The sequence below is a fragment of the Lotus japonicus genome, chromosome 6 (genome assembly GCF_012489685.1).
Source record: "Lotus japonicus ecotype B-129 chromosome 6, LjGifu_v1.2".
Classification (NCBI taxonomy): Eukaryota; Viridiplantae; Streptophyta; class Magnoliopsida; order Fabales; family Fabaceae; genus Lotus; species Lotus japonicus.
The window spans coordinates 61,343,947-61,363,207 of NC_080046.1; the positions used below are offsets into that span (position 1 = coordinate 61,343,947).

At 37.9% G+C, this 19,261-nt stretch overlaps 5 protein-coding genes across 7 annotated transcripts; 3 read left to right on the forward strand and 2 right to left on the reverse strand.

Moving 5' to 3' along the window:
- Positions 1 to 853: 853 nt before the first annotated feature.
- Positions 854 to 4,313, reverse strand: LOC130724456 (polyadenylate-binding protein RBP45-like). The gene is made up of 6 exons (XM_057575685.1): positions 3,916 to 4,313; positions 3,274 to 3,748; positions 1,715 to 1,773; positions 1,515 to 1,645; positions 1,334 to 1,430; positions 854 to 1,239 (listed from the first exon to the last, which is right to left on the reverse strand). Exons 1-6 carry the CDS (start codon positions 4,192 to 4,194, stop codon positions 1,063 to 1,065), a joined length of 1,218 nt encoding a protein of 405 aa, XP_057431668.1. The 5' UTR covers positions 4,195 to 4,313; the 3' UTR covers positions 854 to 1,062.
- Positions 4,314 to 4,664: 351 nt separating this feature from the next.
- Positions 4,665 to 7,169, forward strand: LOC130724455 (uncharacterized). 2 transcript variants are annotated; one of them, XM_057575684.1, is made up of 2 exons: positions 4,665 to 4,748; positions 5,032 to 7,169. In XM_057575684.1, the coding sequence occupies exon 2, from the start codon at positions 5,090 to 5,092 to the stop codon at positions 6,893 to 6,895; it is 1,806 nt and encodes a 601-aa protein (XP_057431667.1). In that variant the 5' UTR covers positions 4,665 to 4,748; positions 5,032 to 5,089; the 3' UTR covers positions 6,896 to 7,169. The 2 variants fall into 2 exon arrangements, with proteins under 2 accessions (XP_057431667.1, XP_057431666.1); XM_057575683.1 differs by having other exon boundaries at positions 4,680 to 7,169.
- Positions 7,170 to 8,860: 1,691 nt separating this feature from the next.
- Positions 8,861 to 9,660, forward strand: LOC130723343 (15.4 kDa class V heat shock protein). The gene is made up of 2 exons (XM_057574348.1): positions 8,861 to 9,047; positions 9,169 to 9,660. Exons 1-2 carry the CDS (start codon positions 8,906 to 8,908, stop codon positions 9,432 to 9,434), a joined length of 408 nt encoding a protein of 135 aa, XP_057430331.1. The 5' UTR covers positions 8,861 to 8,905; the 3' UTR covers positions 9,435 to 9,660.
- Positions 9,661 to 11,366: 1,706 nt separating this feature from the next.
- Positions 11,367 to 14,726, forward strand: LOC130726213 (derlin-2.2). Its single transcript, XM_057577449.1, has 6 exons — positions 11,367 to 11,676; positions 11,923 to 12,022; positions 13,686 to 13,900; positions 13,986 to 14,069; positions 14,217 to 14,270; positions 14,380 to 14,726. Exons 1-6 carry the CDS (start codon positions 11,578 to 11,580, stop codon positions 14,560 to 14,562), a joined length of 735 nt encoding a protein of 244 aa, XP_057433432.1. The 5' UTR covers positions 11,367 to 11,577; the 3' UTR covers positions 14,563 to 14,726.
- Positions 14,727 to 15,000: 274 nt separating this feature from the next.
- On the reverse strand, positions 15,001 to 18,343 carry LOC130726212 (tobamovirus multiplication protein 1-like). Of its 2 annotated transcripts, XM_057577447.1 has the most exons (11): positions 17,982 to 18,342; positions 17,801 to 17,891; positions 17,656 to 17,708; positions 17,491 to 17,583; positions 17,234 to 17,305; positions 16,529 to 16,601; positions 16,375 to 16,420; positions 16,191 to 16,254; positions 16,035 to 16,088; positions 15,638 to 15,715; positions 15,001 to 15,548 (listed from the first exon to the last, which is right to left on the reverse strand). In XM_057577447.1, the coding sequence occupies exons 1-11, from the start codon at positions 18,147 to 18,149 to the stop codon at positions 15,456 to 15,458; spliced, it is 885 nt and encodes a 294-aa protein (XP_057433430.1). In that variant the 5' UTR covers positions 18,150 to 18,342; the 3' UTR covers positions 15,001 to 15,455. The 2 variants fall into 2 exon arrangements, with proteins under 2 accessions (XP_057433430.1, XP_057433431.1); XM_057577448.1 differs by lacking the exon at positions 17,491 to 17,583 and having other exon boundaries at positions 17,982 to 18,343.
- Between the last annotated feature and the right edge of the window lie 918 nt (positions 18,344 to 19,261).

Below are 19,261 nucleotides of genomic sequence, written 5' to 3' on the forward strand. Positions count from 1 at the left end.
CTCCCACAGTTGACACCATTATTTTATTATTTTCTTTTGAATGTATTTGATGATGAGTCCATGTCAAGAGTCAAATGGTTGGAAAAAAGATACATTAACCTACTATCTTGTGTCTTCTAATATATATTTGACATCATTGTTTTAAATATTTGTGACATTAAATTATTATTTGAAATTTTTAAGTGATATTAAAATAGTTGATTTCGCATAAAACTTGATAGAAAGACTTTTTGATGTTACTAAATTATTAGAAGACTAGTTTCATATTGTAAATCATTTGTACAATTGAATTCATTCCATATCCCTCAATTGTAATCGGCCACAATCATCAATTCTTCTCTTCCCAGTTTCATCTAGTTCACAAAACCCTCTCCCTTCGAAAGCCAAGCCTTGAACTTTATAGATGGTATCAGTGCTTCATCGATTCATGGGATCACAGCCTCTCAATTCAACTTCAATATTCAAAGTTGGTCATAAATCATGCATTTATAACCTTTTTAGTTTTTGCTATTTTGAATTTGGCTACCATTCAATAGTAAAGCAATTCCTAGATTTCAGACCCTACCATAATTCTCAGTGTATATCAAATCGACTATCATGCTTTGACTGCCCTAACTTGCCGGCAACCTTTATAAAAACTGGTTTAAACAATAAAGTCCTAACTGAATTTGTAGGCATGACTATTACAATGAAGAGTTAATTCAGAAAAACAACACTATTGTTTTGGCATCTGATAATCTGAACACAGACCCTTCAAATTTTAATGGATTAGCTAGTATTGATCTCCAACAACGCTGACTAACTAGCTCACATCAAAGAAAACATAAACACCGTGAAAAATGCACTTAAAACATAGATAAAAGACGGTTTCATCAAATCTAAACATCAAATAAGAATTCAACAAGCAATTTTTTAACGATACAAAAGTCGGCTCACATAACTTAAATGTTAAAAGCAATCAAAGGGGATCGGGAAAAGGACCAGAAATGGTTTTCAACGAGACAAGAAACTCGCTAAGTAGCATATGGGTTACAAAGAACAGAAATATGAAGCACTGATTTCTCAACTATATCCCATTTGCTGTGGCTGTTGCTGCTGTGGTTGGTAATTCGCATACCCTGGATAACTGCCATACGCATTGGGATCCTGACCAGAAGGAGCATAACCATAATTTTCATATCCCTGACCATATCCATAATATCCACCAGCAGCCGCGTACTGGTTTGAATCTGGCTGAGCCTGAGAAACAAAGCATGCAAAGTCATCGAAAAGATTCAGAAAAGACTTAGTTTCCAAGGCAGCCAACACTAGAATATGCACTAAATATAATTACCTGTTTGTTAGAAGGACTGCGTCCCCATGACAGACGGACATTTTGCCCACCCAACAGTGTTCCATTTAAAACCCGTAGTGCCTCTTCAGCACCGCTCCTGATGTATGAAAAATTAAGGCATGATCACCATGAAGCGTAAGCAACAAAGCATAGGTATCAGATATACGAGAGATTATATTACCTATCTGCAAATTGGACAAATCCACATCGCTTGCCTGCTGGAATCTTCACATGAACTAATTCTCCGTATGGGCTGAAAACTTGCCTCAAATGATCATCATTGACATTAGGATCCAAGTTGCCAACAAAAATCTGTAAAAGAATTCATGTCAGAAACAAGTAGGAAAGAAAGCAGTTTCTACATTGCAAAGAAATACGCACAGTTGTATTAGATGGATCATTCTCGTTTTGTGAGCCTTGAGGGTGGTTCTGATAGGAAGCTGCAAAGTAAAAAGATGCATTATGTAAATGCTACGAACAAAACCAAAAGAAAAGGAGAGAATATACATCAAAAAATTATGTGATAACTGATAAATAAAGGAGTAAATATTATGGAGAACAAAAGGAGTGCAAATATTTATAGAGCAGTCTCAGAAGCAACAACACAAAAAAAAAAATATTAGTCAACAAGAGCATATAGATAGATAATAAGATAAAGTTTGAAGCAGCTAAATTATCAGTCACAGTACTACGTCACATATCTTCAGATATGAAGTTTAATACGATTCACCAATAGAAGTGAAGTAAAAAATAAATCACCCAAGCAGTCAGATAAATTATAATTCAAGGAAGATAGTTGTCATACAATGACATTCACAGATTATTCAGCATCCTTACAATTAAGGTATTTATACAGGCTATGGTAAGCAGAGAGTACCTAATAAAAAATAAGAAATAAGGAAGAATGAAGTGAAGATAGCGAAGGAAAAGGGGGGGGGGGGGAACATATATTCCATGCATTATAAGTTATAACACAACAGAACCTATAGACTCAGGCACACAGCCTTTAACTTCATCTTCACCATCCTATATCTTAAACTTCCCAGAACTTGACAAAAGATATGAATTACAAGAGATAGATGAGGCTAACAGAAAGGAATGAGCATATAAAGTAAATTACAACTTCAATTGCATAACAGTGTACTCTGAAACTGGGAACGACAGAATGGGTACAGAAATAGAAAACCACATGATAACACAAACATCAACCTGTTAAAGTGTAGTTTCTAGAAAATGAAAGCAATAAATACTGGCACCCGACAAATCCTCATGGACTGGTGTTTGGAAACTGAAATAATCAGGCATCTAATAGAAGAACAGAAGAAATTATTAAATGTAAATAAGATCTTCTTTGGCACAAGGGAAAGCTAAATACAGAGATGTAGTTCTGATGGAAAACTTAAAGGAGTAAATTTAAGAAGCAAAGGCTGAGAATAGTGGACTGAAAAATAAACCAACAAACGAAACCTGAAATTGTAGGCGGAAAAGAAAATGCCACAAAAATTAACGGGGCAAACATAAACTGTTAACTGACCTAAGCCAGGACATGCACTAAAATGGTAACCATTTCAGCTGAAATCAGTTCCAGGCTCCGAGATGACAGAGCCTCTCGACACCCTGCTTTGAGACAACATGAGTTCTATAAGATTTTATTATTATACATAATATTTGATTTAGCCCAAATTCTAAAGGAAATTGCAGGAAGTATTGAGATTGGACTGCAAATCTTCATGAGCGTAACCGAAAAGAATCAGACTAAAACAGTAACATCTAGCATTCACCAGGAAAGGTATTCGATGACATCAGGCCTAAGTTCAAACAACCAACAAACATCCCACATAATCACATGAAGTAGTCCGTATGCAGCATATATGAAGCAGACATTCTCAGCATAAAGAACCATATATGTTGTCTATAACAACAAGACGAAAGAGACAAACCTCTCGGCTGACCCTGATTGGTGGCAGGGGTTTTAGTAGCGGCTGGACCAATCCTCATTGGTCTTGTCGAGCACAGAACCCCTTGCATCTCAGTCATAGCTCTCACTTGCTCACTGTCATCAGCAAACCTCACAAAACCATAACCCTTAGTCCTACCAGAGAGCCTATCAATAACAACCTTAGCCCCCTTCACCGAGTTATAACGAGCTCTAAATGTCTCCTGAAGGAGATAATCAGTAACATCCGCAGCCAAATCACCAACAAAAATAGTATAATCAGGAGTATCATCATGGCGCTTCTCGCCAGCACTGAGAGAAGCCCAGTTCAACCTAAAATTCTGTCCACCGTTCGGCATAATCGCCCCGTTGAACGTCTGCAGCACTCTCTCAGCAGCAGCACGACTGTTAAACTCTATAAACCCATAACCCTCCGACTGAGAAGTTTGCTTGTTCCTAATCACCTTCACAGTCGTCACCTACAAATCCAAAAAGTAAAATAAAATCACACAAACCCTAATTCAATAACAGAACACAACCACCGTGAATTGACTCAATTCTATAACTCCTATTCAAATCCGTTACACGCAATTCAAATAATCACAGACGATGATGAAAGAGGGAGATGATTTTGATTTTGATTTACCTCGCCGGTGTGAGCGAAGCAGGTGTAGAGGTAATTCTCGTCCATCCAGTACTGCAAATCGCCGATCCAGAGAGTGCGGACCTCCTCAGCGGTAGCGGGCTGCTGTTGCGGAGTCTGGACGTTGGGGGCCCACATGTGAGGCGGCGGCGCTTGAGCCTGGGGAGGCATCATGGCGTAAGGCGGTTGCTGCTGCTGCTGAGGCGGCGGCTGTTGGTACTGCTGCGCCGGTTGCTGCTGCACCATGGTGGGTGGAGCCATGCCGTGTCCTGGTTGCATCATCTCTCTAACACTGAATCTGGACGGAGAGAGAGAGAGAGAGGGATAGAGAGAGAAAGAGAGAGATTGTGAGTCGCTGTTGTGATTTTAAACAAACCCTAACCCTAAAAAAAGAAGGGAAAAGTGTGCGGTGAGGTGAGTGGTGATGATAGATATTTCGTGATGGGCTTTAGATTTTTTTTTATTTTATCTTTTTCTTTTGGGCTTTATTTATTATTTAATTTGGTTTTATCTTTGAGTAATTACGTGGTGGACTCTCATTGGTTGGCGTGTAACACAAGTCACAACCATGTTATGTGTACGCGTGTAAGGTGTAATAATCCTCTTGCTTTGCGTATACGGACGAATCACCGTCGATTCCACGGAGATCGTTTTATCACCGTTGATTTATTTACGCGGCTCAGATTTTGCGATGTGATTCCGAGCTCACGGGTGTAAAATGAGAACGGCTGCACCTAGTCAAACAGTCAATTTCATAGTCTCGTGTATGAATGAAATGAAATGAACTGAATTGGAATTGGGTCTGGGAGCTAGTTCCACCACTGTGATCTTGCCTGGTATGACATGATTATTCTCTTGAATTTTTTCTACTTCTTCGTTGTTTGCTGCATGAATTGTTTTTGGTTAGTCTATTGTACAAGTGTATAATGGGAATTTAGTTTTGCTGAAATGAAATTGAGTTATATAAGATTTAATGATTCTGAGATTAGTTGTTGTGTAATGTGTAGTTTCAAGTGTTGGTAGATTTGGTTTTCAGGGAAGTGAAGTGGGGGGGGGGGGGTTTAGAAGTGTGTTGATTGGGCTGCAAATGGATTTGCATTTGAAGGGTCTGTTTGATAGATTTCAGGAGCAGTTTGGGTGTGGTCCTGGGCTTGGTCCTGGATCTGGGACATGTTTGATGAAAGTGGATGGCATTGCTCCTAATTTCATTAGATCTATATACAAAGCATCTGCGGCATTGTATCGGGCTGAGCCGTGGAAGAGGCTGCGTCCGGGGCACTTTTTCGGTGTCCGGGTTGGGAAAGATTCGGATTGGAATGGCAAGAAACAGCCTTTTCCGTGTGTCCAGTTCATTGGAGGTGATGGAGGGGATATTGGTTTCTACATGTTTAGATCAGAAAGTGATGCGAAGAAAATGACAGGGCCTAGAGAGACCGTTCGTGTTCCAAATGTTGAGCTTCTCAGGGTTACATATGAAAAGGAGTCCATGATGTTCCCTTCTAATCGCAAGATGATCAAGTCTTTGTCGCTGGAAGCGTCCGGCATGGATCGATTTCCTGTGATTGATGTTGCCCGATGCACGATTTCTGGTGAGCTTCGATTTAGAAATCCTACACTGGAAGAGCTTAAGTTTGTCTATGGATTCATGAAAGCCATTTCTCTGGTCCACTCTTTACTTCAGGTGGACAGGGAAATTGGTTCAAAGTATTCAACAGCGGTGAATTTTGAACATTTCATAGAGACGGTTGATGTTCAGTGGCCTCCAGAAGTAACTAAAGGAGGTTATGACCTTGTTGCTGTTACTATCTCACACCCACCTGGTCAGGCATATGATGACAAATCTAGTAGCATGAGTGCTGGATCAACCCCAACCAAATTTAGAGAACCCCCCAGCGAGGACACTTTCAATGACACAAAAGCATACTCAAGTACTGGTATAAGAGAGTGTGCAATGTGTGAGAAGGAAGTGCATGGAGAACAGTCACTTTGTTGTGGGCGGTGCAGAGCAGTTATTTACTGCAGTTCAATCTGCCAGAAGCAACACTGGAGTGAGGCACACAAAAGCTTGTGTGGACTTTACAAGGCCATGATGGAAAGGGAAGAAGAGCTTACTATAAAAATCTTCTTGTTCCCATGTTCTGCTGACCAGCCTTGCAAGTGGCTTGAATCATTAGGCATCCACCAGAAGGGTATGTGGAGCAGAAAGTGCAGTTGCAATTCACACTGCCCTCTTGGTCTCCTTCCAGTGAAAGGTGGACTGCGGGAACTATGGGGTGAACTGGATGATTATGAATATCCTCATGACTCCCCATTCAACAACCATTTCAGCTCAAGCCCGTTTCTTCTCTCTGGTTGGTCCGAGTACTACACGCTTCGCTCACTTCCATTGTCAAGTCCTGTTGCCGACATTCTCTCGCATCCATTGACCGTGTATCACATACTGACTACTCTTAACATAAGTTCAAAGAACCTGATACTGCAAGGGAAGGAGGTAATTGTTCACTACCTTGGACCTGAAGGCGAGTTGGATTGGATGCCAGCATTTGCAGAAGTTGGTCATTTGCTTAATGGATTGGGTAATGTACAGATAGTGATGGTGGGACCAGAAGTTCCAACGAATTTGTCAGGTACAACTTCAGGAATAGGTAGCAGAGTCAGGGTGAATCTTGTGAGGGGTATTTATCAGGTGGAAGCCTCTTACCTACCTTCTCCCCATGTTGTCATTGCTTTAAACTCCAAATTAGAAAGCTATTCTACCTGGGGTGGAGCTCTTGATTTGATTAAATCAATGGATGTGCCTGCTTTCTTCACTGATCAATCTGAAGTTTCATGTGTAAATGCTAAACAAGTCCTTCGCAATGCTGGACTGCACATCACGCAACCGGTGACCCCAAATCCTTTCCGGTCACCCGTGAAAAACCTCACTCCTTCTAGCAATCTTCCTTCATACAGCAATGGTTTTGTGTTTGGGGTGAACACTTGAATGGTGGAGTTCTAGAAACTCTGAAAATAACTGTCTATCTACTATCATTAATTTTAATTTAAAACCTTGTAGCATACTCCAAATTTTCTAAGTTTTCAGAGGTTTGCTGAACATGACTGCAAAGTACGAAGATCCTTGTAAGTTGTGTTGAATTATGAATATTGATCCATCTCTGAGTTATGGACCCTTAGTTTTTATACAACTTTGTATGTACCACCAGTGTACCATCTCTGAATTATCAAATTGAAGTTTATGCTACTCATCTTTCATTGAATCTTGTGTAAAAGTTGAAATCAAATATCGGTTTATAATTTTGGTAAATCAAATATCAGCTTGTTCAACACTTCTTGTCCTAATATTTTGGGAAGAAGTTAGAAAGAGTTATCAAATAAAGTTCATTCTTGCCCTGCTTCATAAACACACACGCACCAATAGATGTATGAGTACGCACCCGTATATGCAATTTTCAATTTCTTTTCCTCGTTGATTTGAAAATGGGGAACATAAGAAAAGTTTATCTGAATGCCTTGTGTAATAGAACTGCAATTGGTGTTTTTGCCTCCTTAAAGGTTTGAAAAATAATTTCTAAAGACCAGTAAGATCTCAGAACATGGAAATGGTTTGTTTTGCATATTTTTTCAACATTTGAATTCTTCAGAAAATTTAAAAGAAAAACAAAGTGGAAGTATAATGAACGATTTATTTTAGATACTAAAAGAGCTCGTTTACAAAATATAAAAACGGAAAAAGAACACATTTCAAGTCACTTTTTGTTGAAGTGGACTACTATGTTTATACTCATGAGCATCCGCAAGCATAGGCAGCTTTCCTCCTCAATGGCGGTGAATCTCGTGGTGCAACTATATATATAATAGGCAATGACTATTTGCGCCTCCCCGTTTTAATAAGTCCGCCATCTCCTTTTTTAAAAATTCCAATATTGCCCTTAGTAAAAAAAACATAAAAAGATAATATTTTATTTTTACTTCCCACACACCATCTCCTTCTTCCTCCTCACCCTCCTCTCACCCTCCTCTTAATCCTCCACTCCCAACTTCTTTTGGGTGATCTCAAGTCAAGAATAGAAGCTTACTCATGTAAGTTTTTACCTTTTTTCGAGCTTTCATCGCGATTTCGCGACTTCCCGACGTAATTGGTTAGTCCCGCACTTAAACATGCGGTAGTGAAACAAATTACACGTTCCTGCTAACATAAGTGCGGAAGTGTGAAATTTATACCTTCCGCTAACAAGTTAGCGGAAGTGAAAAACTTAGTCATTTCAATCGTGTTAAGGTCTGATACTGCTACCTGAATAAAATTGATTTTCCCGCACTTAAAAGTGCGGAACGTGATGTGTTGGAATAATAGTTCCGCAGTTTGTAAATTCAGAGAGAATTTAGAGAGAATTAAAAAAAATTGACCATCCGCAGGCTGACCGCACTTAAACATGCGGTAGTAATAAAACCTGTCCGCAGTTTAGAGTGCGGGCAAGTCACAAAACATCCTCCCATGGCAGAATCAAATCGAGGGACTGAATGAAGACACAAAATACAACCTCCCATGGTTAATGTGGGTTTGAGAGACTTGATTTTGTGAGAGTTGAAAATTTTGAAATTGGGTTGGAGAGGAAGAGGGGTTATACAGTTGAAAGAGGGGGAGGGTTTGTAGGGAAAAATAAGGTAGTTTTTTTTAATTTAAATTACTGAAGGGTATTTTGGTCTTTTTTCAGTTTTGGGATGACGTACTTAGCAAAATAGGAGGCGCAAATAGTCACTGCTTATATAATATATATTCTATTAAATTGCGAATCACGGTTGATTTTTGTGGATTTTGGTGTCTGTTACTGTGTATCAGTAAAGAAATAGAGAAAAATGAGGTCCAAGTCTTCTTATCCAAAAAAGGAAATCAAATATGTGATCCCACACCCCAACTTGCCCACTTGGCCTATAAAAAGGCCAACCAACTTCACTTGCAGAACAACTCTGAATTCATTCACTGATTCACATAACCATGGAGTTCCCAGCACCTTATGCAGTTCCATGGCAGTACCTTCTCCCTCATAACCGCCTCTCTCCCTACAACATCATCCCAGAAAACTATGTTCAGTGGACAGAAACACCTGAATCTCACATTTTCTCAGCTGACATCCCTGGTATGCCTTTTCTTAGTGTGAAAAACAAACCCTTAATCATATGTTTTTGGTTTTCCTCTTGATATTTTATTTGGATCTTAGAACTTTTTATGCTTTTGTGTGGTTTTGCTTGTTATGGAAGGGGTGAGGAAAGAAGAGCTCAAGGTGGAACTTGAGGACTCAAGGTACCTTATAATCAGAACTGTAGCAGTGGATGAATCCACAGAGCCTGCGAGGAAATTCAAGAGGAAGTTCCGGCTGCCCGCGAGGGTTGATCTTGATGGCATCACTGCTGGATATGAAGATGGTGTCTTAACTGTTACAGTTCCAAGATCATTAAGGAGAGATTTCTATATTGACGTTTCTGATGAGCTTGGGAGAGTAGGAGTTCTTGCAAGTGCTGCTTGATTTGTGTTTGTCTTAGGAGCTACCAATTGACTAGTTGATATTGGATTCTAGGGAAATCTATTCAATATTCATCAAACTTTGATCTCATGGTGTCTTCAATTTGCATGCTTGGTGATTCAAGTTGCTTGTGAATTGTGATATTTCACACTGATATAGACATGTGAATGAAATTCACCACATGTTTCTATTTTAGTTAATCTTTATGTCATGTGTTTGGATTCCTTTCCGTTGTTGACCTTTAGTTAATCTTTCGGCGAACTTTTTCTCACTTTATCACTAGAACAATACTTTGTAGGTGATAGCATGCATGTTTTGGGGAAAAAATAACCTCCTGGAATCAATTTGACATAAACATCTATGAAAAACGTTTATGGCACATAGCTGATAGGCCTGATTTGAATTACAATATAGGGTATTGCATACAGACACCTCCCCTTTCCATCTTTGGAAATTTCAAATCTTTTATATTGTTTGTTTATCACTTCAGTGTGATTTTAAAATCAAACAATGACTGAAATTATCTTCCGACCAAACAGGCTTCTTAGTGGTGAAGATAATTTTTGGGACCGTAATCAATATTTTAACTTCCAAATTTCTATGCAACAAGCCAATTTTTAATGGTAGAAGAAAGAATCCACCGCCATGGAAAAATATTCCATGTCCCACTGCCACATGATCACATAACTAGATTGGAAGCTGCCTAGCCTCAACTTGTACTCGGTATCATCATCATCATTAGTTACAATTTGGATTCTCTACAACCTCCTAGCTAATGCATAATTCTAAACCAATTATTTTTTAATCAATGGTTGGGATTAATCTAAATTAATTTTTTTTATAGAATTTATCATCTAACATGATCATATAATAGGATCGTTAGGACCATTCTCAATCCACAAATTATAAGAAAAAGAAAAAGCATACTAAGACATAAAATCAGTCGTCATAATGCATTTACTCTTAGCATGAACTAATTGTTGTGTGCCCAAACAATTCATAAGCAATCTACATGACGACATGAAGATAAGAAGAGCGTCTATGAGATTGTCAAATCTGAGCAAGTGCAAGACAATTCGTCTCAAAAACATTATCTCGACAAGACCACAATAATAGGTTTATGTTGTTGCATAGGAAGATGGCAAGCATCAACCAAAAGATGTCTCAATTAATCTCTAATTACTATATTGAAACTAGTACAATTGGCCGTAGAAAACGCAACATCAAAATTTTCTTTAATAAAGTCTGATTGTGACTGCTTCTAAGACTGAAAAAAACTTGCATCAATAGAAGAGTTTGCTAGCAGTAGCAAATCCTTAGGATCAAAATACATAGAAAGAACGAGCGGCAATTTTCATGGAACTAAAAGAGATAATCATTGAAGGGTTTTCGATTTCTTTGCATCCATTATTCATATCTCCCCAAATGGCAGCTTGCAATATTACTATGTTGGTTGATTCCTTCGGTTAAATGTTTTGATGAGTTTTCCCCTTAAATAAGTTTTTTCTTGGCAACTTCTCTCCACATTTTCTCTTCAACAACCAAACATACCTTTAATATATAGGAAGAAAACATAAATGAAAATGCTAATTATATTTGGGCTAAGCACTATTTGAGTAACGGGCTTATAGGCTGTGTTTGGTTGGGTGGAAAGAAAGGGGAGGGAAAGAAAACACGGAAATCGATGCATGATTTAATTCATGCATCGATTTCCGTGTTTTCTTTTCCTCCCCTTTCTTTCCACCAACCAAACACAGCAATAGAGTCCAACTTCATTAAACACATTTTATCCTTATCCTAAAAAATTACACCATTAAACAGATAAAGAAATATCAGAAAAGAAAAACAAATAACTACAACGCTATTGGCCCGTGACAGACACGCGCTCTGTGATTCGTTGTACCAGTGTCATTCTCTGTGTTCTCACAATCAGGCTCCATTCATTACCTTCATCTTCTTCGTCTTCGTCTTCGTCTTCGTCTTCTTCCTCTCACTCTGCTGCACCGTTTCTCCTTCTCCGAATCAAACCTCAACCATTCGAGCTCGACCCTTTCACCTTCGTTTCCCTTCAATCCATTGCCCTTTCCTAACTGTAATTGATTGACAGATTCTAAGCATAGTTTTGGGCACATCATCATACATAGCAATGGCTCAAGCAGTTGAAGAATGGTATAAGCAGATGCCCGTCATTACCCGTTCCTATCTCACCGCCGCTGTTGTCACCACCATCGGATGCTCCCTTGATGTGAGTAAATCGCATTCTGGCTCTTAGGGTTCCGATTTGTGTTGGAAACGTGATTATTCCTGCGAAATGGAATCGATTCCTTGACCTGATTGTCTTGAATTTGTCATTGATCATGGGGTTTCATCGTTTCTTTTATAGTAAATTGATGGTTTTATAGGTTAATGTTCTCGATTCATGCGTTATGAACGGTAGATTTGGAACCTGATTATTCTCTTTTGATTGATGAGGCTCTTAATGGTTTTGCAGATTATTTCTCCCTATCATTTGTATTTGAACCCTAGATTGGTGGTGAAGCAATATCAGTTTTGGCGCCTGGTTACTAATTTCTTGTACTTCAGGAAGATGGGTACACTTCTTGCTGTTTATCTTCTGAATATTCGTTTTTCATTGAGATTGGCCTGCTGTTTACTTAGAGCTTTCAATTTCAGTTTTAATGCGGAAACATCTCGAATTTGTACCTTAACTTGTTGGCTCTGATTTTCATTTCATAATTGTTCTTGTGAGTGCATGCATATGCTGCCACTGAGACAAACTCATTTTACTCCTAGTTTAGGTAGACCGTATACCGATGGGCGATGGCTTCCTTCTTCGCTCTGTCTCAATCTTTTTGGGCAATTATATATGTGTGTGACTGTGGTTGATTTAGCATTGGTCATTCGTAATTAATGTAGGTAAATGCGGGTTTTTAAATCTGTCTGATTCATCAGCTTAATCCTCACTAGTCACTTCATTAAATTAAATTACGGGAGCTGTTGCAGTAAAGAAATCATGTAGTAACAACGTGACGGCGGGCTGTTATACCCGTATTCACTCAAAACATAATCCTAACCTGATAAGAACTCCCCTATTTATAACTATCCTATCTTCTAATAACAGAAAATATATTATAATAATCAATACTCTTAATAACAGAAATGGTAGCCTTGATCCTAGCCATGCAGCCTTTGAGATCGGCGATGTCCCCTTTGAGATTGGCGCTGTAGCCTTCCAGGTCTCCATGGCGGCAAAGAACGGAAATAAAAACAGCACAAACAGTGCAGATACGGCCACGTTGAATTGTGGTTTGCAGCTCGCAAACAGAGAAGGACCGTGCAAACAGGGGCATGCAAAACAGCGATGATAGTGCCTAGAAACAGCAGAGACGCGCCTAAATAGTGCAGGAAAGAGCGCCCAGCAGCAGAGGAATCCCGCTGTTTATCTAGTTTTGTTGACATATCTAGGCTGTATTATATCCTGACTCCTGAGTTCTCAAGACTTCCCATGTCCTTGGTTCTGTGTCACATTGTATCAAGTATCTAGTCTTCATGATGTACCAACTACCAACATTTTGGGCAGGGAATCAGTCTGATTGTAAGATATGATTACGACATTGATAGTTCCTGGAAAAAACTACGTGATTACAAGATATGAGCTTTTCTGATTATTTGCTTCTGGTGTTTATCAGAAGCACGAAACTGCCTTATGATACTTATTCTTGTAGCACAGCATAGTTCTTGTTCATACTTCATATTACACATGACTGTAGTTGCCAAATTTGCAGAACCCTTATTAATCGCAAATTAACTCATGCTTTTCTGATCACGATGCATTTACAGTACTACACTGTACACTGTACACTATCTGGGGCCAAATGCAATCTTATCCTCTTTGAAGTAAGAGGAAGATTGAATCACATTGATGGTTTGGTATTTATTGTAATTATCTTAACCCGTGTTCGTTATCTTTTGGCTTTTCTATCCGTGGACTAGATTATCAAATGCACAACTGTGCAATTTATTATGGTCATTTACTGCCTTGAGTTCTTGACACACCTGTGATATTCCTGAATTACAATGACACCAAGCAAATTTCCTCTATTACAAACCTCATATCAGTCTACAATAACACATATTTCCTCATATTCTCTTCAATATTTAACTCATATTTGTTTTACTCAGATTGATATTTAATTTGAAAGTTGTGCATAATGCATCTAACTCTAACATGGTATGTTCTTTTTGAATGGGCAGACTTGGATTTCTTGTTTCATATGTTCTTTCTTGCTCGATACTGCAAGCTTCTGGAGGAGAACTCGTTCAGGGGGAGGACTGCTGATTTCTTTTACATGCTCTTATTTGGTGCCTCTGTATTGACTGGAATTGTTCTGCTTGGGGGAATGATACCTTATTTATCAGAGTCATTTGCGAAAATTATATTCCTGAGCAACTCATTGACATTTATGATGGTGAGTTACATTTATTTACATTTTTTTGTCATTGTTTTCATGTTCAAATCTGTCCTAAATTTCAAAACTTAATTATCTTTTTCAGGTTTATGTTTGGAGCAAACAGAATCCATTTATTCATATGAGCTTCCTAGGCCTCTTCACTTTCACTGCTGCCTACCTTCCATGGGTGCGTAAGCTCTACTGTTTTTACGTGATAGGACAACATTAAACCTGGTTTATGCTTAGTACTTGAAATAAAAAGAATGATCTTTTTCTTCTACTTAAGCTTCAACTTTAATCGAGGCAACCTAATATTAAATTTTTATGCATTTAGGTTCTCTTGGGGTTCTCTGTCCTTGTTGGTGCTAGTGCTTGGGTGGATCTACTGGTATGTCTCCATTCAAAGAATCAATATACCCATAATATGGACAGTTGATTTCTGTATAAGATACATTTTCTATACAACAGCTAAGGTGACTCTTGACAACATTTTTCAGGGAATGATTGCTGGTCATGCATACTATTTTCTTGAAGATGTCTATCCAAGGATGACAGGTCGTCGTCCCCTAAAAACACCATCGTTGATCAAAGCACTATTTGCAGATGACCCTGTAGTTGTGGCTCGGCCTGCCAATGTCAGATTTGCTGCCCCACCAGTTGACGATCGTCACCAAGATTGATTGTTACAAATGGTGCGAGGACAACAAAGTGGTTGACTTGACCCTGTAATATATAGAGGACCCTCTGTTTTTAAACCTTTTTATTTTTGCGTGCATATTAGATACTATGATTTAAGGTCGAATATCCAAAGTTTTAACCGAAATGAGATCTCAGCGTTCATCTTTTTTTACTGTCATTTACCGGACGCTTTCTTGTAGATATGGGGAGTGCTTTCAACTACCAACACTCTTTTGAAACTTTTTTTAACACACTTTTATTGGTTAAATATTCAATGTAGGTCCAACAAATTGAGAGTGAAACTCATATAATTCAGTGAATCCTACATGGAATTTGACCAATCAAAGAGTGTTAGAAAGAGACTGTGTTGTTAGCATTTCTCTACATATATAACGTTACTTTTTTTTTCTCATTATTTTAATTTGTCTATCTTTGTCCCGTTGAAAAAGCAACAACCTCAACCTTTATATATTAGTCTAAATTCTTCATCAAACAAGACACTCGTATTCTAGAAAAAACAAAAAAGAATGAGTACATCAATGTAGGTGTGTTGGACACAAACAATCAAAGCTGGAACTCTTTAGAATGTTGGCAACACATCTCAAAACCACATCAAAATCTCTATTTTCTCTAACTCCTCACTCAACTCCTCACAATCCCCCTTTTACTTACATAGAGTGAAAATCACGATCTTGATGTCTCACAAACTAGAAAAGAAGAACCCAAATTCTCCTCCCCCAGCAGCAACCGTTGATTACTACACATGCAAAAAGAACTGCTGCATGAGATTATTATGATGGTCAAAAGAGCAAATGAATACCATTCACTGCAATGCCATCAAAAATCGTAACCGAAGGGTGAAACCGAATAAAGTATGATCCAAGATGGACTGCAGCTAACGGATAGGGTGATATTGAGCTGATATTCTCTTCGGCGGCAATTTGCGCAGGATGAAGAGTACTAAAGCTGAAGGCACGATCTCAACCAGCTGTATTTTTTAAAAAAATGAAGCGTAAATTCTCATGAAATCAACCTAGAAAGGCTAACTAACAAAAAACCGAATACTGAGGAAAATACCATGTAGTAGATAAAATCCAAAATTGGATGATCTAAAACATCAAGTGATGCATCAGAATCAAATGCAGATATAAAAACCTGCAAATATACCAAAAGTGTAATTAAGAAAGAAGCTTTAATCCTTGAATCATAATACCCCATACATTACTATTTCATTTTAATCCTACAGATTTAGATTTCAATCTCTCATGATAAACACTTGTATTTTTGGTTGCATGAATCTGTAGATCCCAACCCCCCTCCTCTTGCTCCAAGTACAGGGAGGCTGGTAATAGCATCACAAAATAAACAACGACAATGTGCAGTAGCCAAACAGAAACATATTTATCAATGAATATTATGAAAATGTTGATTTTCATGAAAAATAAACAAGAATAATAATATAGTTAGACGTTACCATCAAGCATCTTATCAGAAAACAGGTGAAACAGATTGCTGTGACACATCCGACCTGTAATACAAAACCCAATTTATGTGAATACAACTGTACTAATACGAACATTAGTTTTTCTATTTATAACTTTTCAACATTTGGAGAAGAAAATTCACATACCTCATTAAGCTTCTTCCTTCTACCCTTTGATTCAATTGGGAAACGCCTCAGCATGGAAAATAATCTAGAAATATGAACGAGTTCCAGGTCGAAACAAAAAATTCCACCAAAACAACCAAGAATACAAGTAAATAAATAAATTGAGGAACTGCAGTGATAATACAGTTAAATGCAGAAGGCTCACCTTCCTCCATATATTAGGAAGCCTATTGCAGCAATAAATGACACAGCTGTGGAAAAGGAAATAATATCTCATGAAAAAATCCATGTGCATATATCTTGAGGTTGAGACTAAAAGTGGTGTGAAACATAAATCAATCTTTGCTTTAAAAGCTAACCTCCAATAAATATCTGTCCAATTAACTCCGCAACACTATTGTCATCTATCCAGATGTAAATCCAAATACAAACCTGAATCCAAACCACAGTTCAATATTCCAACAACTTCCATAATTGATGTCAACTATGAAAGAACATTTTCTTTTTTGCTCTATGCCTATGGAGTTATTATGCCAGCTTGAAGTGCCATCTTACAGAAACTAAATATGAGTATGCCACAATGACTTCTCAAAACAGAAATCAAACTGCATATCTTAAACATAACATCAAATGACCAACACTAATAAGTCATAATTGGTACACATTGAAGACATTCAAGTGTCTTATCCTATCTTTAAAAAATAAAGACTTGCAAGTGTCCTAGAAATTTGTAAGCCATATAATATTTGCAGAAAATCAGAAGAAAGTCTTGATTTATAAGTGTCTGATTTTCTCACACTAGTCACCAATAGTTTTTCATTCGAGTAAAAACTTGCAGCTTGTTGGTGACGGTCTAAAAGAACATGATTTAAAAATCAAAATGAAGAGCACATGTCCAGCATTGAATAGTTCAGATTGACAACATAACATGGACAATCATGATGGACACAAATTCAGGGGAGTCTCATCATGATTGAGATAATCATAAGGAAATTCAACAAACAAACTACTGCAAATCAAATGTCATGTGCAACAAGAAAGAAAGAACGAGACAGGTACGGTACCTGAATAAAATACACAACACCATTTACAGATACATAAACTATCTTCAGCTTATCCGTCGGCAAACTCCTCGCCTGCTCAATGTCAGAACAAAATTAGAATTTACTACCTGATATATAAAAACTAGAAAATCAAGAAAAGGAAGCAAAAAATCCGCGACCAAGTTGGTTTTATCACTATTTCATTGAATTACTAATTAGTAACAGTGAAACTGAAACTAAATAGTTTTAGAAGGAGAAAAGAAAGGAAATAGGCATGCCTGATGATAAATTTCCGCCCAGAAAAGTACTAGAAGTGTGTATGTTGAGAAATACACAAGTCCAGGCAGATCTAATAGCACCAAAACCAAAACCTAAAGCCACTCCATGTCAGTAATTCAAGCAGTGTCAACTATTAATCTCTTCAATTTCAACTATAAATCTACCTTGGGATGCAGAGTGAAAACTTTGGTGTGAAATCCAAACACTAGTGCACGTACTGCAAAATTAAAATGCAAAAAAAAAGGTAAAGATTCTAGCAAATGACATAGCAAAAGAGGACAGTGTGTGGTTGGATGGGAGGGGAATTACCTCCGCTGACAATGAAGTTCATGAGATGGAAAATCTTCTGAGTAGTCCAGCCATATTCAGGTACTCTGAGCTCAATTCTGATGAGCTGAATCTGCAGCAGCATTTGAAGGTGTGAGTGAGTGAGAGAGTGATTGAAAATTGAAACTGAAATTCATTAAGGAGTGAGAGGCTGAGAGGAGACCAGAGCGACGGAGGAGATGAGAGCGTAAGCGGCACAGAGAGAGTAGAAGAGAGCGCTCTGCCACTGAGTGGAGTCGCTGATATGGTCCCACCATGGCCAGCCGGAGAAGAAGAAGAAGAAGAAGGAGGAGAACGGTGCAAGTGCAAGAGCACGTGCTAACTCCATCATCTGAACTCTAACTAAACTCGTGTTTAGCTACTTTCCATTTTCAGTCAGACTCAACCAATATGGGAGAGTGGAAGAGCTATCCAACCAACCATAAATGATGCTACCCGCCGGTCTACTCTCTCATTCACACATACATACTCTGCGGGCCAAGCGTGAGTGTTTTGGACTTTGGTTCAAGTACGGATTGTTGGAATGAAAAATCAAATAACCAATCCTTTTATTACCTGTCCCATCCCAACTGTGAACCTTTAAAAACTGTGTCTCTTTCAGCTACACTTCAACTCCTAACTTATCTTCCATTATTCATTTCTTACTCCTTTTGTCATTCAAATAATTGTAAGGAAATTGTTATATCTTTAAGGCTAAAAAGCACTTTTAGCCCCTGATATTTCAAGTTTGTGCAAATTCTGCCCATACTCTATTTTTGTCGATGTTTCTACCCCTCATGTTTTCAAACAGTGCACCGTCTTGAAACATCAGGGGCCAAAAGTGCTTTTTAGCCTATCTTTAATTTGCATTCAAATGTTTAATGTCAATAATTTAGTAAAAATTGAAAAAATGAAAAAGATTTTGTAGAATCCTCAACTACCTCTAGTATGTTTTTTTTTAGTACATTGGAAAATTAAAAGAAGAACTACCTCTAGTATGTAAACAAAGATAACTCCCTCTCTTGTCTTGACCAATAAAGGAGAATTTCATTTATATATAGAAGGTTGGTTACATATGACCATGTAATTACACCAAATAAAGTACACCAAAAACAAATCAACACAAATCCCTTAATCATAACAACTACAATTATAGTATCTCACTTAATTACAACAGTAAATTCACTTAACTACAACAATTAGAATCCTAAAATTAAGGGTGGTTTGTCTAATATAGTAAACCCTCAACATCTATAGCATGCATCTTCGACTTCCTGCATGTTTGAAAACTCGTTCGAAAATTATAATAAAACCAAAATTATATAATAGACGAACAAAAATGACTTCCATTAGTTTTTGCTTCTACCATAAATTTTAACTTTATGATAATTTTCAAACATTCACTCACTCATGCGACACCTCTAGGTATCACTGCCCCATCACTGGGTATCATTCTTCCCTTTC

Coding starts and splice junctions, on each gene's coding strand:
- LOC130724456 (XM_057575685.1), bottom strand. CDS start 4,194: ATGATGCAACCAGGACACGGCATGGCTCCACCCACCATGGTGCAGCAG. Junction 3,749..3,915: donor GCTTCGCTCACACCGGCGAG/GTAAATCAAAAT, acceptor TTGGATTTGTAG/GTGACGACTGTGAAGGTGAT. Junction 1,774..3,273: donor CAATCAGGGTCAGCCGAGAG/GTTTGTCTCTTT, acceptor TTTACTTTGCAG/CTTCCTATCAGAACCACCCT.
- LOC130724455 (XM_057575683.1), top strand. CDS start 5,000: ATGGATTTGCATTTGAAGGGTCTGTTTGATAGATTTCAGGAGCAGTTT.
- LOC130723343 (XM_057574348.1), top strand. CDS start 8,906: ATGGAGTTCCCAGCACCTTATGCAGTTCCATGGCAGTACCTTCTCCCT. Junction 9,048..9,168: donor TTTCTCAGCTGACATCCCTG/GTATGCCTTTTC, acceptor TTGTTATGGAAG/GGGTGAGGAAAGAAGAGCTC.
- LOC130726213 (XM_057577449.1), top strand. CDS start 11,578: ATGGCTCAAGCAGTTGAAGAATGGTATAAGCAGATGCCCGTCATTACC. Junction 12,023..13,685: donor CTTGTACTTCAGGAAGATGG/GTACACTTCTTG, acceptor TTGAATGGGCAG/ACTTGGATTTCTTGTTTCAT. Junction 13,901..13,985: donor ACTCATTGACATTTATGATG/GTGAGTTACATT, acceptor TATCTTTTTCAG/GTTTATGTTTGGAGCAAACA.
- LOC130726212 (XM_057577447.1), bottom strand. CDS start 18,149: ATGATGGAGTTAGCACGTGCTCTTGCACTTGCACCGTTCTCCTCCTTC. Junction 17,709..17,800: donor GAACTTCATTGTCAGCGGAG/GTAATTCCCCTC, acceptor TTAATTTTGCAG/TACGTGCACTAGTGTTTGGA. Junction 16,255..16,374: donor TTCCTAATATATGGAGGAAG/GTGAGCCTTCTG, acceptor TCATATTTCTAG/ATTATTTTCCATGCTGAGGC.